At 40.4% G+C, this 23,377-nt stretch overlaps 1 protein-coding gene across 4 annotated transcripts in view; it reads left to right on the top strand.

Moving 5' to 3' along the window:
• TLL1 (tolloid like 1) overlaps positions 1–23,377 on the top strand; it is a 119,514-nt gene that overhangs the window by 63,326 nt on the left and 32,811 nt on the right. For 3 of the 4 annotated variants that reach the window (XM_083755529.1, XM_083755532.1, XM_083755530.1), the window contains 6 exons: positions 696–813; positions 8,272–8,450; positions 10,423–10,528; positions 11,967–12,091; positions 16,715–16,830; positions 22,407–22,509. In XM_083755529.1, the coding sequence (XP_083611655.1) occupies positions 696–813; positions 8,272–8,450; positions 10,423–10,528; positions 11,967–12,091; positions 16,715–16,830; positions 22,407–22,509 (747 nt within the window). Of the gene's footprint in view, positions 1–695; positions 814–8,271; positions 8,451–10,422; positions 10,542–11,966; positions 12,092–16,714; positions 16,831–22,406; positions 22,510–23,377 lie in introns of all 4 variants that reach the window. The other variant, XM_083755531.1, reaches the window with a different exon arrangement.

Genomic DNA, 23,377 nt, shown 5'->3' with positions numbered 1-23,377 from the left:
CTTTGTGGAGAGTGATTTCCACAACTTAGGGGCTTCCATAGACAATATGTTATCAAACGTTTGACAAGATGTGGGTGATGGACTGTACCTTTGCATTTCTAGGTCACAGGATGTTCAAAACTGGGGTGAAGAGTCAATCTGACATTTCACCCATTTCCTTCTGAACACAGGATTGTATCTACTGGTGGCTTTGTGCTAAAGGAAGCACTGCCACTCGTGTAACTTAACACACCCATTTTTATCAATCCCTCCTACCAGTTGCAGCCCTCTATGCCATATCCAGTGCTGTTCTGGAGGATCCCCCAGCTGTCAAATGTAGCTTTTGAATAGGATAGGATGACAAGAAAATCACTTCTGCTAGCACAAAGCCACTGTTGGATATAACTTAGAAGTAATGAAAAAGCATAATGTTATGAATTCACCTTGTAGAATTTGTGTGCGTATTGGGGTACATTTTGGAAAATGTTGCCCTTGCTGTGCAAAGTTTATTCTATTTGCCAGTCACTGTTTTCATTGCTTATTTCCCAAAACCTGCATTCAGTATTAGTTTGCACTTGAAAGACTCTTGCTTGTTTCAAGTGCAAGTGTTTTTCCCCAAAACCATCAAATTTACTTGAATGCTGTTGGCGTGAAACAGGATACATTTTTTCTCTCTAAAAATCATTTGTGTATTTCATTGCAAACATTGATTCCAGGCAGTCAACGAGCAATGTTCAAGCAGGCAATGCGGCATTGGGAAAAATATACCTGCGTTACATTCATTGAGCGAAGTGACGAAGAAAGTTACATTGTGTTTACATACAGGCCTTGTGGGTAAGTTGGTGAAAGTATGCTTAATGTACTCATGTGGTATGCTTAGAAGCACACAACTGGAACGGATGAGAAGATTGTTGCTGCAAGGCACACAGATCTACACTCTCTGCCTTGATCACAGTGCACCAGTTGAGATGGTGCACTGCAGAAAGTTACGCGTAGAGCAAATTGCTTCAGTTGACTCAAGCAAGTGAGATGACTTAGGGGAAAGCCAAGTCCTATCAAAAAGTATGTGTACGTGCATGTGTGTATTTTAAATTTAAAAGATATTTACAATGATCCCCTCTTTGTGTATTGAATATCAATTTGCAGCATCGCCTTCTTTGCAAATGTGCATCGTACATGCATGTGGTACATGAGAAGAGTTTTATTACTATTTATCTGAAGCCAAATATAAAAAGTATAACGTAAACTCAAGACCCATGTCTGAGGTTTTCCAAGTATGCAAATGCTCCACATGTATGTGGAGCTTCCATGTGTAGAATGACTTTGCCATTCATTGCAACATTTGAGACAGTTTTCTACATGTATCCTATTGTATGTACAAAGCTACCTCAGAATTTGAAGAAATTGAAGTTTCTACGTTATTTGAAAGTTTTATAGACACCAGCTGGTGAACACACAAAGCTCTGAATAAGGCTCACAGTATCCATTTGATGTATATAATCAGCTTTCCGTAATTAAATATGCCTTTATAGGGGGCAGGGAAATCAGTTAGTGAATCTGAGGCACATTTATCAGTATTGTAAGCATACATACACTTTGAAGTTAATTCTGTTGAAAATGAAACTTTGTCATCCCCCATGTGGTCTACACTTAGCTCTCCTACATGTTTTTGTAGGAAATCTTTAAACCTTGTCAAAGTCAGCAGTTGTATTACACATAAAGGTAAAGGTACCCCTGACCATTAGGTCCAGTCGCTGATGACTCTGGGGTTGTGTTCTCATCTCACTCTATAGGCCAAGGGAGTCGGCGTTTGTCCGCAGACAGCTTCTGGGTCATGTGGCCAGCATGACTAAGCCGCTTCTGGCGAACCAAAGCAGCGCACGGAGTTTACCTTCCCAGCAGAGCGCTACCTATTGACGTGCTTTTGAACTGCTAGGTGGGCAGGAGCTGGGACTGAGCAACAGGAGCTCACCCTGCCATGGGGATTCAAACTGCTGACCTTCCAATTGGCAAGCCCTAGGTTCTGTGGTTTAGAGCACAGCTCCACCCACGTCCCCTTGTATTACACATATTGCAGCATATGATGCTGGTTACAAAAGAATGGATGTGTGGTGGCACCCTGTGTTGTAATGAGCATTTGTGTCAAAACTAGTTCAAGACTGTGGTACTCATAGTTGTTATTAGGGAACTACCCTGCAATGTATACCACATGTGTATTAGATATCCTGCTCGCTGCAAGGATATAAAGAGCTAGTCCCTTGCAACCCTATCTGGTGGGCATACCCAGTGGGATTTTAGTTTTTCTCTCCCATTTGAATGGCAAACCTTGTGCCATATCACAATGACTTTGAACCCCTCTTTGCTTTCAGGAGGTTTGCCATGCAACATGCAGGGCTGGCTGTTTGAAAAAGCTCTTTGCTTTGCACAACTAGTTGCATAGTTCTTAGTATCCAGGTCCCTTGTTCAGTGGAATCTAAGATATGGTGCACTCTCTGAGTCCTCTCCAAGGTAAATAGGAATTCTAGTGCCACCTTTGAATAATTTTGATTTAGAAGTTGAAACCATGGGGTGTCTGTGTTTCATTAATAGTCTCTGCCTACCAATGATAATTACTTAGAGTAACCTCTTTGACAGAGGAACAGGGGAACTGTGATCCTGTTGTTTCTTCTCAATCTCTCAGTGACTTTCAATGCCATTGACCACAGTATCATCTGGACTATCTTTTTGTGTTGGGAGGGGGCACTTTTTTATAGTGGCTCTACTGCTACTTGTGTGGCCAGGTTCAGTGAGTTGCACTGGGTGACTATGAATCGTAGCCGGTTTAGTTTTACTCAGAGTAGACCCAATGAAATTCATTGACCTAAATTAGTCATGTCATTAATTTCAATAAGTCTCCTCTAGTTGTGACTTGTTGTTGTTGTTTAGTCATTTAGTTGTGTCCGACTCTTTGTGACCCCATGGACCAGAGCACGCCAGGCACTCCTGTCTTCTATTGCCTCCCGCAGTTGGGTCAGGCTCATGTTTGTAGCTTCGAGAACACTGTCCAGCCATCTCGTCCTCTGTTGTCCCCTTCTCCTTGTGCCCTCAATCTTTCCTAACATCAGGGTCTTTTCCAGGGAGTCTTCTCTTCTCATGAGGTGGCCAAAGTATTGGAGCCTCAGCTTCAGGATCTTTCCTTCCAGTGAGCACTCAGGGCTGATTTCCTTCAGAATGGATACGTTTGATCTTCTTGCAGCCCATGGGACTCTCAAGAGTCTCCTCCAGCACCTAATTCAAAAGCATCAATTCTTCGGCGATCAGCCTTCTTGATGGTCCATCTCTCACTTCCATACATCACTACTGGGAAAACCATGGCTTTAACTATACGGACCTTTGTTGGCAAGGTGATGTCAACTAGTTGTGACTAATATTAGATATAACCCCATGTGCCTCCCACCTGGCAATTATGTTGTGTGATGCCTCAGGGCACTATTTTGTCTCCAGTGCTTTTCAACATCTATATGAAACTCTTGAGAGCCGTTATTAGGAGATTTGGGTTGCAGTGTCATCAGTTAATATTTACAAACCCTCCAAAGGTCAGATTCATGTACTTTCCCATACAGTAACAAGAAAACACAGGCAGCAAAACTTAGTTTCAAAAAGTGGTAAAATGTTTCTAAATTATTTATATAGAAACACAATGATGACTTGCTAAAGCCACACGGTCTGGGCTTAGAGCGATTATCTCAGACGTCCTTTCTGGTTGGATTCACATGGTGGAAAAGAGAGGAAACAAGGTTTTTGGTAAACTTTCATCCCAAGGTGAGGGGATGTGACTTAATTAAGTCTGACAGAACTGTGTACTCTATGGCCTTAACCCTTTCATTCATTAAGTAGAGCTACGCAAGGGCATTTTGTGGGATGTGCCTGGGAGGAAAGGAGTGGGGGAGAGCAGTGGGAGGCCCAGTTACAGTGGTTCTGGGTAGGAGGAGGTATGGTGTGGGAGGAGGGTGAGGCCAGGTAGGGGGCAGCCGGCACAGGCTGTTAGTGACTGTGCCATGTACCATGTGCCATGTGCCAGCCCCTCCAGTCTGCAACTGCTGCTGTTGAATGCCAGGTCAGCCCAGAATAAAATCTCCCTCATCCATGATCTGATTATACAGTGATTTTGACAGCAAAGTCTGTATTTCACAAACAATCTTAAGACTTACTTAGTCAAAACAAAGTTAGTTCTTAATTTTCATATGCAGAGTAATAGTTCTGCTTTCTGGCTTAAAGGCAAACTGCAGACTCATTAATGACATAACTAGTTAGATGATCTCATAAACTGACTTTTGCATTGTGAATTATCTTGCAACTAGAGATGGAAGGTATTTCGAGTTATCATGCTCATGCAAGGGGGTGTTCAGTTCATATAATGTTAGCCTTCTGCTGTCATTGTATAAGATGCTTTAGACTATCACACCTTTTACAGTCCAGCTGCCTAAATAAACACTAAGCACTTGACCTGGTTCTGTTTCCAAATTCCTCTAATCAGCTTAAAGCCCATCTTTAGGCTTTTAACTCTCAGGAGCATGAAAAAAATATATTACTCAAACAGCAAGTTTAATGTCTTCTTTAGAATATTTCGCGCTCTCTCAGACTGTCAGGTATTGCACTTGCCATTATTGATCAGCTAGAATGATTAAATGGAGTTAGAGATTCATAAATAGTTAGTGCCTTTAACTACTGTCTGGTGCAATAAAGATTAAAGAAATCAAGATCTGGAAAGTCAGGCTTTTGGCATGGTTTGCAGAGGATTGCTGGGCTTTGTGCCAAACACACCTAGCAGAAGTGGCGGCAATAGTGACACAGACCACAGTGTTCTTTTTGAGCATCACTCTTTTGTATTCCTAACCCTTTGACTCAGTACTGTTGCCTTAGTGGTAGTCTAGGCACTTAATTGGATGAATCAGATATGTTCTTGGCAGGCCACTCCAAGCAGTGAGTCCCAATGACCCTGTTGTAGTCTATAGTAAGGCGGTTATTTTAAGACTCTGTTGCTGATGATGGCTGCTTTCTTTTGAAGTACAACTAATTATCAGCATGAAACTCCTAAAATGCACTAAGTGTGATGAGCGTTAAGAAACTGCTGTGGACAGCTGATTTTGAAAATACAGTGGTGCCTCGGGTTACAGGCGCTTCAGGTTACAGACTCCGCTAACCCAGAAATAGAACTTCGGGTTAAGAACTTTACCTCAGGATGAGAACAGAAATCATGCGGCAGCGACATGGCGGCAGCGGGAGGCCCCGTTAGCTAAAGTGGTACCTCAGGTTAAGAACAGTTTCAGGTTAAGAACGGACCGAATTAAGTTCTTAACCTGAGGTACCACTGTATTCTAATATTTAGTTCTTTTTCAGTAATGTAACTGCATATGTACATAGCAAGCTGCCTTATACTGAGTTAGACCATTGATCTATCCAGCTCAGCGTTGGCTACACTAGCTAGAAGCGGCTCTCTGTGGTTTCAGGCAACGAGTCTTTCCCAGCCCTACCCGTACTTGTTTTCTCTGCCTGGACAGCTCAGTTGGTTAGAGCATGGTGCTAATAACGCCAAGGTTGCAGATTAACTAGCTTTTTATGAATTAGGATCTGCAGGGCTATTAGAAGCTAACAAATGTATTCATTGGTGATCTACAGAGAGCAGCAAGACACTTGTGGGGGAGCAGGTGGGGATATTGGGGCTGAACAGATGGGAAGAAGAGATTATATGTAGCACAGACTTAGAATGATTAACTTTTGTTTTTCAAAAAGGAAAAAAAAGGAAAAAGGAAAAATAATTTTCCTAAGATGTGGTGCCTATCACTAAAATACTTTACACCCCCCCCCACTCCAACATGACGTACATGACCTTAAAAAGCAGTGGATTGCTGAAATGGGTCAGAAGCTGATCATAAGTTACTATCTTCAGAGGATTTAAATCCCCTGTCTTAAACAGAGCGCTCTATTTCACTAACCCATTAGCTTTAAAAGAGTATTGTTTTGCAAAGTGGGTTTTCATAAAGCTTGTTTTTATGCAGACCTATGCCTACTCTGGGCTAAAAATATTCAGTTTATACATAAAGGATCCTGCTTGCATAATAAATTATATAAACACATAATATATGTATTTAATTCATTCAAATTAAGCTGTGAGTCAAACTGTATATTTTAAAAAAGGTCCATTGACACCAAGAGGACTTTAAATTGACTGAATCATCATATTTTAGACAAGATTATATTCTATAGCAGTTTGTAGTGTGGTGGAGGTGAGCTCAGGCAAGGGCATTTCCTAGGCATCTTTCAATAATCATGTGAACTAGTATCCTCTTTCAGAACATTTTATCCAAAGTGTGATTCTAATGGAATCTTTTTGCCACATAATCCGGCTATCACATCTTTGCTCATGTTCGAAGTTTTATTTCTGTGATGTTTAGGATTAGTTTGCTCCAAGCCAATATAGAAGGTTGTCATTCATCATTTCTGTGAGCATTGCCACATCAATATGATTCCCAGTCAGGAGAATCCTTGAGGGAAGAATTTAAGGGAACAATACGTGTGTAGATACTTAAGTGTTGTGATTTTATTGCGGAGGAGTTCAGAAGCAAAGAAAATCGGGGAGTGTGAACTAGGAGGCTACAGACCAGCAGCTCAACCACTGTAACATTGTCCTGTACAATGCAGAGTTCAGAGAATGTGGTATGGGCATTGACTTCCTGGGGCCCAAAGTTATTCCATGGGACTGCTATTCTTTTTAACTGAGTCCAAACTTGAGCAAGCCCTGTGCTTGCAGTGGCCATAACAGATGATGTGGTCCCTTCTCCTCCTCCTCCTCCTCCTCCTCCTCCTCCTTCTCCTTCAGATGAGGGTTCTGAATTGCATCACTCTCAGCAGGAGGGATCAGTTTTGGATCTAGTAGATCCATGGGCAGCTTTGTTCTGCCTTCCACCAGTTCAAGGCCCTGTGGTTTATGCCACTGGTGGGAACACAATGGTCTGTAGTTTCATGATGGCAACACTTTCCGTGGGGGCCTCCGGAGCACCCACAACCAGCAGATGTTGGCAGATGACCACTTCTGCCATATCCTAAACCCCTCCAGCAGCAAAGATCAGGGGATTAGGACTTCCCAACCTTCAACCTCAACATGTATTTGGGGACACATTTCTTAATTTTGTAATATTTATTTGTATTGTTGCTGTTGTAGCTCATCACCCATTAGTGTGTTCCAAATTGCCAGATGAAGTCCATTGCTTTAAAAGTTGTATTCTGCTGAGTCACATTCGTAGCAGATCCACTGAAATCAATGAACTAGTGAGTCATAAGTCACAAGTCCATTGGATTCAGTGGGTTTACTCTGAGTTGGACTTAACTGGATACAACCCTGCTTATATCCTCTGTGGTAAATAATTGTTTCAGTCTCGTTAGTCATGTCTCTGTGCTCCTAAATTGCTTAGAGGTTTTATCAAGTGGTGTACAAAATATAAGTAAAGGGGAGGAAATTGGCTAAATCTACTACCATCCAGAATTCCCAGGCCTTTATGCTTTAAAAAAAGATATTTGGCAAAAGGTGCATCTAAACATCATATATGATACCTGGAAATTCAAGAGGAATTTAAGTTGGTGAATTGGCACCGGAAGAAATGATTAGCCCCTCTCCCAGAGTGCCACAGAGACAAAAAAATTATTCAGGCTACCATCAATGGTAGCTACTATTAAAGCTTTTAAGTGACACCAGAATCTCTTGTCATCATGTCTGGTTTGTGTTAGAACTGACTAGAAAAAATAATAATTAATGGCTTTCTTTTTATAAATATGTTTTATATCACAGTTTGGAATACTCCACAACTTGAAAGCATATTTAATGACTTTCAAATCACTAGGTGTTAAAAATATTTAAATGTATCTGCAGCCCCACATTAAACTGATAAAGAATTTGAGGGGGAAGTGACGTTGCACCAATTTTTCCTCAGAAATGCTTTCCTTTGTGAGTCTTTTACTTTTGCTGGTGATTGAATTAATTTTGGCTGACCTCCTCAAGGACCATATGATTTTAAGCGTTCATGCTGTAAAGACAAATGCTTCTTATACCTCCACCCCTATCTCCAAGAAGAAAATTGTACAATTAAACGTTTATTTTTTTATATAAAAAAAGAGAGAGAGCCAAAGTTTAATCTTCTTGACAAACCACAGAAAAACTAATGATTTTCAGAAGATTAAAATGCAAATTGCAGTACCTTTTTGGCAATGAGCAATATTTACATAAGTTTTCATCCGTGTTCTTCTTCTAAATTACAGGTGCTGTTCTTATGTAGGCCGAAGGGGTAATGGCCCTCAGGCAATTTCTATTGGCAAGAACTGTGATAAATTTGGAATTGTTGTTCATGAGCTGGGACATGTGATAGGATTTTGGCATGAACACACAAGACCAGACAGAGATGATCATGTAACCATCATCAGAGAAAACATTCAGCCAGGTGAGACCATTTTAGTGTGCTTTCTTATATTTTAGTGTGGTGTCTTATATTTTAAAATGCTGCTTCATTTTATTTGCTTTTATTTGCTTGCAGCTCTTGAGGTTCTTGCACATTGGTTTAACTGGATAGTGCTAAAACAGCAAAATTCAGCTGTGCTGATCAGAGTGGGTCTTTATATGAGACATTTGCATTATGCAAGGTAAAGGTAAAGGACCCCTGGCAGTTAAGTCCAATCGTGGACAACTCTAGGGTTGCAGCGCTCATATCGCTTTACTGGCTGAGGGAGCTGACATTTGTCCGCAGACAGTTTTTCTGGGTCATGTGGCCAGCATGAGTAAGCCACTTCTGGTGAAAATCAGAGCAGCACACGGAAATGCCATTTACCTTCTTGTCGGAGCAGTACCTATTTATCTAGTTGCACTTTGATGTGCTTTCGAACTGCTAGGTTGGCAGGAGCAGGGACCGAGCAACAGGAGCTCACCCTGTTGTGGGGATTTGAACTGTCGACCTTCTGATCGGCATGTCCTAGGCTCTGTGGTTTAACCCACAGTGCCACCCGCATCCCAACAGCGCCACCTGCGTCCCTATTATGCAAGGTACTTTGTGTTAATACAGTGAATACTTAGTAAAAGCAATTGATAGCTTATGCAGTCTCCATAGCCTCAAGCTGCCTGCTTGGCAGTTTACTCTTGTTTGAAAAAGCTGTTGTTGTTGTTGTTAATTGGTTATATTGAAGGTATGTGCCCCTAGGCATCTTTGCAGATGATTTATTTGTCTCTAACACTTGAGTGAGTGAACCACATCTTTAAACCCTGTAAGAAACTATTTGAATGTCCTGGGTGCATAGAGAGAAAAGGGTTGGTTGTGAGGAGAAACTATGTGATGGTTGAAATTATGTTCATACATGGTAGTACAAGGCTCCAATAAAGATGATAAAGCCCTTTGAAAATTAAAAATATGCTGTAGATAATAAATAATAATGAGTGTAGGAATGGGTTACAAAATCAGTTCCACATTATGTTAACAGCATAAAAAAACCTTGATTTTTATGTTCCCACAGCAACAGTCAGAGTAGCAAACATGACATTAAGAATATATAATGAATGAGTCAGATAAGGACAGAAAGTAGTCCCAGAATATTTGTCTCCATTTGGCTTTCTTCCTATTCAGCATAGCACATAGCACAGTAAGATGGGGTTTCATAGGACTGTTAAAAGAATAATTTGATTCATGAGGAAAAATTGATATTTAAGAATGATTGCATTAAGAATGAATCAAAAAGCTGTTGATAGTTGTGCAGAAACGTTTGGCTTCATCAGTATTGAGTTTCTTTGACTGAATGAGGAATGGCTAAGGCGAACTTGCCAGGTTATGAACAGCTGATACCTGAGAGTCTGACATATAAATGTAATATTTGTTCCTGAGGGGCATAGCATCAAAACCTTAAAAAACACTATACCACCAGTACTCTGCAATAGTTGTAAAATGTGAAAACTCACCTTTGGATCCCAATGTTGTGGCAGGAATTGGTCAAGGTTGCCCAGAAACACCATTCAGTGCTCCAAACAAATGGATAGAGGAAAAGTTAGGATAGAGGGTAAAACTTGATGTGCCCCTCCTCTCCTGCCTCCCTTTCTCTCTGCCTAATATGTCCAGTTATAGAGAGGCTGGATGTGCTTCAGGAGATACTAGAATGCATTGTACTGGGCCAGAAAAATAAAACATCCTACAAAAGTCCTGAGGTGGTTCCAAAGTCTCAAGATCAGCCCATTCCATCTCAGACCACTTTGGGTTGTCTCGAATTCTGAGGAGGTCTAAATATCTCCAAAGTGGATATATTCACTCATGCATTGTCAGAGGTGAATGCACAGCAGTACTGTATGTAAGTAGAAGGGCTGGGACTTCTGTTTTCTTCTGTTTTTCTCTTTCTTTTTAGGAAAGGCTTACATGAGATCTTGCTTATGAATTATAGGTCAGGAGTACAACTTTTTGAAGATGGAGCCTGGAGAAGTGAATTCTCTGGGGGAGCCATATGATTTTGATAGCATTATGCACTATGCCAGGAACACCTTCTCAAGGTTGGAGTCTCAGGTTATACCTTTTGACTTTTAATTCCATTCTTCTTTGTGTATATATTTTATAGATGTAGTAGTTTTGATTCAGGCAATTGACCAAAGAGGTTTATCATGTTGTAGCTCTTCAAGCTAATAGTTGTGAAAATGGTTCTCTTAGATATGTCTGATTATTTTATAAGTATGTTCTCATAATGATCATTGATAGACTTTTCTTACACTTGTCTTACAGTAATCCCCACTTTAAAAGAAAAAGAAAAAAAACTGCTCCCTTGCTCTCAGAGTTTTCTTGTTCATAGTAGACAATGGGGAACTTCCTGGGCTAGGTTGCTAGATCATAGCCATTACCTTCAACAGGAACAAGTCCTATTTTGTCACTAGGAGGGAGCAAAATAGAATAAACCTTCTCAGAACACAAGGGGTAAAGGTGCCAAGGTGAAAAAGGGTTATTCCAGGCTACTATATAAAACATTTTGCCAGTAACAGGAACAATGCGGAATGTTCCCAGCCATTATATATTAGAAATTCTGTTACTCGTAGAGATTAGATCTTTTCTTAATTGTGAGTGACACTAATTTGAGATTTTTAGATTACTGTGGTGGAAAATGAAACCTTCAGAAAGCACTCATGGTGCTTGGTAACAGGATGAATCAATCTGACTTTGTTCTTTTATGCATGTCTTTTGAATGTGGTCCCCCCCCCCCCCACATAGACAGGCAGGCTTTTTATTTATTGATTTCCCCCCCATAATAAATTCCACCACAGTTCAAAAGATTGCATCTACCGTTGACTATGGTTATAAAAGTAAGAGTTTTCTGATAGACCTATGACCCTTTTCAAAGATTGCATTGACAAATAAATGCTTAGAATAAAGTATGCTAGCATGGTGAACAGCACCTGATCGAAGCAGTCTATAAGCATAATCTACCTTGCATATATTCAAGTTGTGGAAATGATTGGGAACAAGAAAATGATTATGGTTCCTCAAAAGCAAAAGCAGCATTTGAAGCAGATTTCATTGTACTAATTATATTGTACTAATTATACGAAAACTAACAGTTTAGTGTGGGATATGTTGCTCTTGATATTAATTTAATTTCATTGCACGATATCAATTGGCAGCGACATGGCGGCAGCGGGAGGCCCCGTTAGCTAAAGTAGTACCTCAATTGATGTTTGGAATTGTTGACAGTTTGCTAAGGAACAGGGACTTGAGCAGAACAGTTTCCCAAACTGTTGTTGCATGGTTGTCAACAACAAACCAATTTAATCAAACAAGCCACTCTCGAGTTTTCCATTATGCCTGCTATTTATTTATTATATTATTTTAGATCTAATTTGGCCAAGAACATTGCAATATACATAAGCAAAAGTTAGATTTTGATAGCTTAGTTTGATATGAAACCTGATTGGGTTTCTTGTTTTTTTTTATTTTGTTTTTTAGGGGCATGTTTCTGGACACCATCCTTCCTTCCCGTGATGATAATGGAATCCGACCAGCCATTGGTCAGCGCACAAGATTAAGTAAAGGAGATATTGCACAAGCAAGAAAGCTGTACAGATGTCCAGGTACCGCACCATAAAACATATGCCCAATAAAGCATGCTTTCCTGCAGAATTCATGAGCACTAACGGATAGTTTTGAATAATCTGTTTCTAATCGGTTTTCATTCAGGCAGTTAATGCATATTTGAAAGCTGAGATCGTAAGCATTTTAAAGTGTGGTAGCTCTGGGACATTAGGCACTAAGGTATGAATGGCCTGAATCTGAATTTACTGACTCATATGGCATTTCTGTGCTTGCCTACTGTAGCTGTTCACTTGCTGGATAAGGAAGTGGGGAAAAACATGATTCATTCTCTCAGTTCTTATTTAAGATATTGTACTTTAAGCCTGGAGCTATGTTTAGATGAATGATGGGTTTGTTTAACATATCTCAGCAGCGGAATCCAGATGCCCTGCAAAACAATTGCACCGAACAGCTCTTTGTACAGGAATTCTTTATACAATAACCATCATGCTAGGTCTGGACCTCTTGCTGCAGAGAGTCTTGATAGTACCTTGGTCACTTGGTCCGAAACTTTATTTCTTTGGCCACTCTCCCTCTCTTGCAGATCAGTTAACTAGTTCCTAGATCAGGCATAGGCAAACTCGGCCATCCAGATGTTTTGGGACTACAACGCCCATCATCCCTGACCACAGGTCCTGTTAGCTAGGAATGATGGGAATTGTAGCCCCCAAACATCTGGAGGGCCAAGTTTGCCTATGCCTGTCCTAGATCCATGAAGCCTTAACTGCATCTTCTCACAATCTTCCCTCCTAAAAATGTGATTGGTCACCATTCACACATGTCCATGTATAACTTCTCTTTCCTGCCCACAGCCCTTGCCTCTGCAACACAGAGCATGTCTTGTGTGGTGCTAATCTCTCACACCTGCTAGTTCTTGTCTGTTTCAGAGGAACCAATTAGAGAGGGGGGAAAGAAGATAGGCATCCCCCAGCTTCAGCTATGTATTTTTTCCCCTTCAGGAGCATTTTTTTTTTTTTGGCACCACTCAGTAGTTCTGATAATTATTATAAACAATTCACAAGGCATATGTGTGATATAAGCATGCCAAAGAAACAACTCATGGTAGAAGAACTGGCATCTAACCAGGCAATACAGGCAATATAAAGCTGTGTTAAACTTCATAAAATCTCTTAATCTCTCTCTCTCTCTCTCTCTCTCTGTATGTCTGTGTCTGTATGTAAGTAAGTAAGTAATAAGGTTTTTGTGGCATGAAAAATGCTGAAGTTAGTCGTTAGGAATTGTGAATAAATAAGGCACTGTAACCCCCTTCAATATATTTAAAAAGAAATGTAAATTAAAAAATACCAAAGGGGCTACAGTGCCTTATTCACATTTTCTAAGGACTAACTTCAGCATAATGAAACCTATTATTAACAGGTTGTAACATATAATTAAAGTTTGTTAACAGCAAGCCATTTTATAAGCTTACAAATAATGTGTATGTTGCAAAATTTGCCAGTACCAAATGAACTGAAATCCTTCAAATTCTCATGTGTTGGAATTTTAACTAATAACATTAGGAACTACAGACCCACTGTAATGAATTTCACCTTTCAACTAGGACAACCAAAGTGTTGCCTAACCAAAAGCAGAGTAAGAAATTTGCCAAGGGTAGCATTTAATATGTGACAAATGGCATCATGGTCTTTTCTGAGCAGGCTATGTTTTAGATCAGTTAGCTACAAATGACAGGGCTTGTGGGGTGGTGCAGGTCTTCTTGAATTAATCCAATGAATGCCAATAGGACATTTGCACTGAACACTTGGAATAACTGGGGTGAATGCCCTTTTTTTTGACATGGCTTTAAGCTAAAGAAATGAAGGAAATGTAGGCAAAGGGATAGCTAGTAAAGCCTATAAGAAAAATATTTCCATATGTTAATGGACGCCTGGGTTGGGAAGTTTCCCAGTGCTTTGACAGAAAATCTCAGGCCCTGAAACTTTTCTTTCCCTTCCTGTGCTCCATCAGCTCTGGGGGGCTGGGAGAACCCCAGATCTGTCCCCTGTGAGGGCAGAGGAGAGAGATCGTTCCCTTTGGCAAGCATAAGTGCTTTTGCTGATGGAACAATCTTAATAGTACTACACAGTATTCCTCCCCCAAAATATTAATCTCTGCAGTTTAGTGGAGTTACCAACAATTGCGGTGTTAAAAATAAACTGGTGTGGTCATTTGATGTGGTACTGAATACATTATTTAATATGTAGCTATACTTTGATTAAATGTCATGTGATGTGTGCTTTGTGGAGAGGCAGAGAGGTTTTAGGCTAAGCCAGGGCTTGTCTTTATTCCTCAACATATACTTTAAGTCCCGTGTTTTCATGTACTGCCTCATTCAACCTTAAATAAGATTTAGCATTATTGAACATTATTGTCTGTCTTTAAACAAAATTTTGTGGGTTTCCCCCCTCCCATATGTTTAAAGATTCTGCAAATCATTTATATTTAATTTGACTTTTGATTACACTTGTAATCTTGCCAGCTGGCAGCTCTTACACTGTCATTTACTGTTGATCTGATGTTCAGACAGACAGATTTCTGTTTGTAGCCAATGGCGATTACAGCATAACTCACAAAAACAAATGAGGCAATCCAAGAGTAAGTTAAACATCAGATATGCAAGTTGTCAAAATTTGAAATAGTTAAGTTCCCCAAATTATTATTTTTTTTAAAAAAAATCTCCTTGACAGTCAACTATGCTTTGGGTCAAAAAAGTAGCCTGTAACTTTTTTGCTCTTAGTGCATATAAAACTATCTATAGGAATGGAGTTGTCTACATTAGCCAGCAACCATCTAATTTTGAAATCATCTGACTGATCTTATAGAACATTCTTAAGTGAATAGAGGTATCTACAGTCCTCATAAACAAAGACAACCATTTTTTTTTGCCTGCTAAAATAGTTTACCAGTCAGATATACTGCGAGCATAGTTCAAAAACCGAGGCTGAGTAAACACATATCTTACCAGGAGGTGGGGTGAGGAGGTTTATTCACACAGATACCCAGCCCTTTGTGGTCAGATTTAATATTAATATACCAGACAGAAGTCTTAGAATTTTTCATAACTTCAAAGTCCATTTTGGCATCTTCAGCAAACATTACATCTTGGGTTTTTTATGGTCAGAATTGTCCTGAGGTGACATTACAGGGGAAATTGAATAACTTTACACCAAACAGTAGCAAGTTTGTACGCAGCTTTCTCTCGTCTGCAGGTCTAAACTCACAGTTTTGTTAAGTGTTCTTGCATTAGTCAGAGATTTTTCCAGTGCAGAACCCTGAATTTATGAATGTGTGCTTTTAAGGAAGGGAGAACTAAAAAAATGGGGTTGTTTTATACATGGGTAGTTCTGAGTGGGGAGGGATGGGTGATTGGTCGCAGCTTCGAGTAGGAGATTGTCATCTGTGTTTTTTTTGGGTGATTTTTTTTGGGTGATTGGTGGCTGCAGCGAGGGCTGCAGTTGACTGGCTGTTGTTGCGGCAACTGGCCAGACGATTTTCTGCTTCTGCTACATGTGATATTGGCAGTGTTAGCCAGACGTGTGAGTGATTTCCCCCCTCCAAAAAAGCTCAACAACTCTGGGCAATCTCCCCCAGAGAGTCCCCCCAAATAGTGGGCATCTTATACACGGGGGCCTGTTATACACAGAAAAATACAGTAAGTTCTAAACAGTGTACCAGATGTACAATGTGGGACACTAGGTAGTGCACAAATGTTGTTGTTGTTACCACCACCAATTCAGCCATCACAGATTGCTGCATCATATAACAAAATATGGATAAATGATGATGCTTGTAGTCCTCAGTGAGTAGCAGGTGGCATTTTAATGTCCTCAAAATGGATGTGACAGAGTATTTTAGCAAAATCTGATCTTACTCTTACTAATGGCAAGGTAACGAACTTCAAAGAGCTGTCCTACAGCCCATGCTACCAAATCAACAGGAGAAACAAGTTGTTGATTTAAAGTTATAAGGATAAATGGCAGATAAGCTGGAGTGAAAAGTGAAGGAAATTTAATAGCAGATAAATACTTCAGTTTCTACTGAAATTCACTGGGAAGGGAAAAATTAGTCAGAACCCCGTTCTGCCCTGAAACAGTACGATAGACAGCTAAGTAGGAAATAGAGTAAAAGAATAAGGTATAGCAATAAAATAAATGTCATTGGTTGTTATATTTGCTATGCTTTATTATCAGTATTGTTACAAGAAATTTATGCACATATTTTAAAAATAATTTTTAGTTTAATGTGAATATATCCTCATCTAACATATAAAATACATGAACAATTCTGGTTAGCGTTCAGCATCATGACAATTGTTCCACTTATTTTTCTGTTGTGTGGAAACATAAGGTTGTTTTTACTATTTACTTGCCTGATGGTCAGCAGTGACATTTAAAGGCATGCTGTATTATTATTATTATTATTATTATTTAAAGTAAGGGGAAAGGACATGGAAATAATATTTTGGAATGGACAAAATGTCCTTGTCAGATTGTTTCAAAAATGTTGGTTTGTATAAAGCATCTCCCGCCTCTGCTGTTAATTATTCACAGTAAAGAAGAAACACAATTTCTTTGCACTTTGTCAGGCAACCCTCAGCTGCTATAATATCTAATTTCTTTCAGCGTGTGGAGAAACACTACAAGAGTCTACAGGCAACTTCTCCTCTCCCGGGTTTCCAAATGGCTACCCTTCGTATACACACTGCATATGGAGAATTTCAGTGACGCCTGGAGAGAAGGTACTTTGCAATTATTCCCAAGGGTTGGAGCTTTGTTCAAGCCAAATATTTTTGTTAGTTTGTTCATGTTTCTCCTGATCTTGTGGGGGTTTTTATTTTATTTTTAAGCTTCATCTTTATTTAGTCACTCATTCATGACATTTGTCTAATGCCCCGTAACATGTTGCTCTCTGGGCAGCTTTCCATGAAGAAGGGATGAAAACAATTTAAAAATAAAAGATAAAACCAGGAAACCAAAGGCAACGAAAATGCTGCAAATCCACTCTCTCGCAGCCCAACTCAGCCCAGTTCTACACAGATACAACCACAAAGTGAAAATGCTTTGGTTTAAAACTCCTCTGCAACGAGTGTGTGGTTTTAAGAGTGGTTAATGAGACAAAGCCTTTGAACTGTACATTAGTCAATTTATTCAACTTTGGCTTTAGTTAGCAGTTCAGATCCATTTTTGTCTGAAGCCCCATCTGAGTGCCTGGTCCTAATCTTCCGGGCTTTCATACTGGGAAAGCCCATCCAAATTGGTTCCTGGGGTGGCGGTTTTAACATCTCATGGGATGAGAGATAACCATGAGCATATTCTGGCTGTTCCTTCTATTCAGTCTAACAGGGGCAGGGAATCTTTTTCAGATTGAGAGCTGCACTCCCTCACAGTTATCCTGTGGTGGTGGTGGAGAGAGTGCATGATGGCAGTGGGTGGGGCTAGACAGGGGCGGAGGAAGGGTTTGCGGTGGGGGCGGTCTCACCCGGGTGTCACCACTGAGGTGGTGACAAAATGCCAGGTGGCACTCACTGTATTAGGGCCTGCAGCACGCCCGAGTCACGGATCTATCCTGGGAATGATGTGGTGGCTTGGGTGCCTGCAGGTTCCGCGCTGCCCCAAACGGTCTGCCCGCTGCCTCCCCAGCTGCCTCCTCAGCTGTAGGGCGGCTGAGTGGGAGGAGACAGGCAGACTCCTCAGAGGTCCCACAGCGTGTCCTGCCCCTGCACACCCCGCCCCCGGGCACAGGGACCCACGCTGCCCCAGGCACCCAATCGGCTCGTTCTGCCACTGGGGCAGAAGGTGGATGGAGGCAAAGGTGCATGGAGCAGGGGATGCAATTCTTACCTTTGTATAGTTGGCTACATTTTACCAGGAAAAGCCAGAGGTTTCCCTCACATGTTCACTCTGTCCAGGCAAGCGCAAAGATTTATTTCTGTTCAAGGACACATTCCAAGTAAAAAAAGTACTTGAGGGCATGGAGCAGGGTCATAAGGCAATCCTGCAAGTAAACTAGTCCCAAGACTTGATAAGAAATCAGTAGCCAGTACAGATCTCTGAGCTGAAGTGTATGCTGGCAGGGTAGTGTGTCTGCCATCAACTATGCTGCGGCATCCTGCACTAAGTGCAGCTTCGCAAGTGCAACAGAATCCCCACCTAGAGTTGCATTGCAGCAACCCACTCTTGAAGTCATCAATATACAGTATATTCTGTAATTTGTTAAACAGAATAAAATAGCCTGCCTGCATATGGTATGTTTGCTTTTAGGATATTTCTTATTAATCACAAAACTCTTTTATTTTTTAAAAAATTCGTGGTTGGTCCTAAAGATGCAAAACAGCCAACAAAATGCCCAGCAGCCTTTGAAAAGCATGACTGTATGACATGCTTAACACTACTAAACCATAAAACAAATATTTTGCATTCTGCACTAGCCACAGCTTTCAAATTTTGAGATCCGAGCTCTCATGGAGATGCAAAATACTGCGAGTTAATTTTTCGAAGGTTGTGTTCTTCTCTTTGAAAGTATAGTAATTGCCAAACGGCATAGCTGTTTTCACTGTCATTTTTATATAAATAATTTGCTTTACTTTAAATTTTCTCAGTTTTTCTAAGTACGGTTTTGCTAAAATGGTTCTGAATATATATTATGTTTCATTTTCCCTTTCCATAATGTATTGTGGGCTTTCCTGTTCCAGCAGTGAAAATGTGTGATTCATTATTCTGCATGAGACAGCAGTGCTACTACTGAATTTGCTTACGTTACCATTAATTTCTCAGTTGTGCTGACAAATGTTCATTGATTGTTTATCTCTGGAGACTTGCTGCCATCCTGTCCTCTTGAACTGTTGATCTGCCTTGTCTCCAGTTCTTCTTCTGTGTCTGCTGAGTTGCAAATGGAAGTTAAATGTTTTTTCGTAGACCACAATTAATGTAATGTTGCCATAAGAAAAACAGAACATTTGTAACTGAAGATTTCAGTATATTGTGCCCATTATACTACATCTTCATTTATTTCTCTTTTTGGAGTGACCACATTACTTTGCCAGCTTGACTTATGTCATAAATGTCACAAATAGTGTTTCGCTGAATTTGTCTGACTTTTACAATCTCAGAGCAGCATAGTACAATAAGCCTGCAACTTAAATGCATTTAACTTATACGTATTCAGCTTTACGTGCTTCATATTTTTTTTAAAAAAGGGTGTGTGTGGAAAGGGGATGGGTGTCCAGGAAATAAGAATATCCTACCCACCATTGCACCCAGTGTGTTTGACAATACTGTACGCAGTTTTGACTTTAGGTGTGATCCCTGGAATGTAAGCCTTGCATTAGTTGCAGGCTTGCTGTAGTTTGAAATAAGTCGTGAAATATAACAAATATGAATGCTATAATGTGTTTCCTTCAGTTGAAGTAATTTAGGCTACTATGTATTGGTGCTTACATTTAAAGGAAGCGAAGTCAGTATTGCTGATTTAGGAACACCAGAATATAGGTTCTGAAATAATTAGTTCTACACTCAAAGACTGAGGCCTGGCACATAAGCCATCATTGCATATTTCCTGCTTACAATAAAAATAACTATGACTCAGAATTTCTACGGCTTTATGTTCACGAGAGGATTAAACAAACATTTCCCAAGTATATCAGTTTTTAGTGAAGGTGTCATGTCAGCAGCCCAACAAAATGCTCAGCATGCTAAAATCTATTGATTCCAATGGGCTTGAACATGCTTAACTTGCTGTTGGATTGTGGCAGAGGCTGACAATCCTGCTCATAGCTGACTACTTAAATCCTACTTATTTCAGCTTAATAAACGGGCTGAACTGGATTTCAGCCCACTTATTTCCTTCAACATTTGGATTCTAGGCCTAGAGAAAAGGTCTTGGGAATAAAGCACATGAATATCAATGGTCTACTCATGAACAAAATTAGGGAGGTGGGAGATTAGGAAAAGATGCCCACTGACACAGTTGTAGCCACAGGCACCTAAACTGTTGGGCTTGAGGAACACATTGCTAAAAACATGACCAACAGAAACGTCTCTGTAGCAGGAAACTTGTCTTGTCATCCCTTGGATGACAAGGGAGTCAAGGGAATGTTAAAAGGAGGATAAGGATTTTGCAGAGAAGCTGAATGAAGCAGGGAACTTGATTCCCTCAAACTCCCTCAGCAAGAGAGCAATAATGTAGTAACTGGCTCTCAGTGTAACTTTTCTTCCCTACAGTTTTGTTTAGGTAACCGTTACAAACCCATAATGCATATTTTGTGACCATTTCAAATGTATATAAGCTTATTTCCATTGTTGCAAGGGTTTCCAGTCTAAAATCAAAATGTTTGCAAAAGTTCGATACAATGCTACTCAATTGAGTTCTGTGTGTATATCTGAAGTGCAGTAAGAAACCAGTTAATGATATTTTAGGCTCCTTGTCCACATAGCAGTGTTATATTTCCCCATTACAACTTGAGGAAAGGATAGATTCTTACACAGATACAGAAAACACGTACAGCTGGCAAAGTAGCTGCCGAAGGAGAGTATACAGTTGCAGTATGAAATTGGATTTACTGCACAGTAGCAAATGGTTCTTTTACAGAAAATGCTCAAAATCTGATCTGTCCAGTGTTAAAGCAAAACTGCTCTAGCCAAATTACTGGCAAAGCTTATTTGACTGTGCTGCTTTAGGCTGTGGTCAGTTGAAGCAGCAGTTCCTGAATCATTCGTTCGGTTAATGTCATGTGTTTTCAGAAGTGTTTGCTATTTAAAATTCTCCTCTAATTTGTAATGGGAAGCTTCTATTGCTTCCTAATGTTTCAAGCCTCCCCCACCTGCTTGAAATGATTCAGACTGGATTCATTACATGCAGTTCATCTGGCATCACAAAACATATTTGCCAATCATTGACATATTATTTATCAAAATTTGAACATATGCAAAATAGCTGCTTCTTCTTTTTACCACACAAGGCATTTCAAAGGTTGTCTTCTGTGCTGATTGCTGTGTAATTCTTACACCAGATGCTCAATGTAAATTCATTTTTTTTCATTGGTTAAAGGTGGTAAGTAAGTAGCAGCTGCTGTTACGTCTGCCTATTGAAGTGGCCCGGCATATGCTGTCAGGACATAGTAGGGATGTACCTCTATAAATGAGTACATAGTATGTGAATTCTGTGGTAAAGTGAAATGTTCTTGTGCCAACTGCTATTTTAGCAGTTCTGGTGTCACTGTCTAAAAATATGTGTTATTAATGGATGCAATCTGTTATGTTCATCATGACTAACAAGATGAAAGATCCAGCTTCTCATTACTGCGGGGGGTGGGGGTGGGTTTTAGTCAAGAAATTAACAGTTCCTTCCTCTGCAGAGATGTCACTGTAGGGACAGTGCAGGATAAGGCTGTCTCGCAGACTGCTATATCCTGCATTTCAGATCACATACTCCATCTGACCCTATTTCTTCCATAACAAAGGCTTCTCCTCTAATTTCATAAAGTTTAAGTTTAAGCCCATGGATCAGATTGCAACTAATGAGATGGTATATTCTGCACCTCTCTAGTCACTAAAATTGAAGGTGGAATAGATCCACATGATATCTATAGTTCCCTGCTCTCCACCTTCACAGATCTGGTACACAGTCATGCTTAAAGCTTGTATTCCAATGTTTAGCAAAAGTTTTAAAATTCAGGATCCTCATTATAAATTTACTGTCATCGTGTCGGGTGCTTCAATAAATGGCCCAGGTGCCCCATCACCAACTTCCTTCCTCTCCCTGCTGATCATTTGGGGAGGCTTTGGGCTGGGTAGGGGCTGGATTTGAACCCTGAACCCCAACCCTATCTGCACCATTGAGCACAGTTTCATTTAGCATGCTGATGCAGGCAAGGATTTGTTGATTCAGGCACCAACCCAACAATGACATTATGAGAGGACCGCTCTGGCTATTGTCACCCCAATAAACCATTTACACAGGGAACCCTTGGAAATTAATGTGGATCACTAAAAATTCTCTGTTAGGGGATAGTGAGCTCTTGCTTGATGGGGCAAGGAAGGCACTCCCTGTCTAAATATTTGTGTTTGCTATTCCAAGTCAGGACAGAGTGTCCTCCCCACAGTTTCAGAATCTAGGCCCTAAGGAGCTAAGCCCTTAAATGCTTATTAGATAGAGGGTTATCTTAGTTACATCGAAAATCACAGGAAATAGTGACACTATTCAGATGTTAACATTTCTGACATTTATGGTCAGCATAGGAATATCTTTATTCTGGTTCAGAGCAGAAACCAAACCACGTGTCTGACATACTGTACTCCTCTCTTTTGCACTTTTCAGATTGTTTTAAACTTCACTACAATGGACCTCTATAAGAGCAGCCTCTGCTGGTATGACTATATTGAAGTAAGAGATGGCTACTGGAAAAAATCACCTCTGCTTGGTATGAAACCTCTGTTGTGATCAATTCTGAATAACTGGGACATAGAAGCAGTAGCTAAATAAAAAAATGATCTGGAATTAGCTTATTAGTTGGGAGATGTTTGTAGCACAAGCCATGAGAGAGCTGTGTGCCTTTCGTCGTTGCAAAGTGTGAGAGAAACATAACTTCCGCCCTCAATTATTACCTGCTCTAGGGAGCCCTGTCATGTGTATATGCTGGTGAGTTTGAGGTAGAAGAAAGGGTTGTATCTCTCTTGCACATTACATGGTGCACTTTGGGTACACCCAGTAAACATGCACTACAGCAAGCAATTCTGTGAAACGTGAAGAAGGGTTTGGATTTGATATCCCACTTTATCACTACCCGAAGGAGTCTCCAAGCGGCTAACATTCTCCTTTCCCTTCCTCCCCCACAACAAACACTCTGTGAGGTGAGTGGAGCTGAGAGACTTCAGAGAAGTGTGACTAGCCCAAGGTAACCCAGCAGCTGCATGTGGAGGAGCAGAGACGCAAACCTGGTTCACTAGATTATGAGTCTACCGCTCTTAACCACTACACCACACTGGCTCTGAAACAGTGAACAGTGAAAAATCCAGAGTGGAAGAGCACTGTCTAAGCATGCATGGTAGTGAACAACCAGCTTTTGAAACTCCTTCTTCATCAGGCAACACAGATGCCCCTGCTGTGTTTTAATTGTTTGCTTCTTGCAGCCGGAAGTCACTTATAAATAGTTGCAAGGTTTAATTTCCTAGTGGAAAGCTTTAAGTTTAAGCAGATCTAGGTGATAATATATGTAATAGGTCTATATGCAAGTGTTTGCTGCTCTCCCACCTGCTTATTCACCTGCATTATTTCTACTTCACAAAGAT

The sequence above is a fragment of the Podarcis gaigeae genome (assembly GCF_964106915.1).
Source record: "Podarcis gaigeae genome assembly, chromosome: 9".
Taxonomy (NCBI): domain Eukaryota; kingdom Metazoa; phylum Chordata; class Lepidosauria; order Squamata; family Lacertidae; genus Podarcis; species Podarcis gaigeae.
This window is presented reverse-complemented; position numbering and strand designations above follow the sequence as displayed.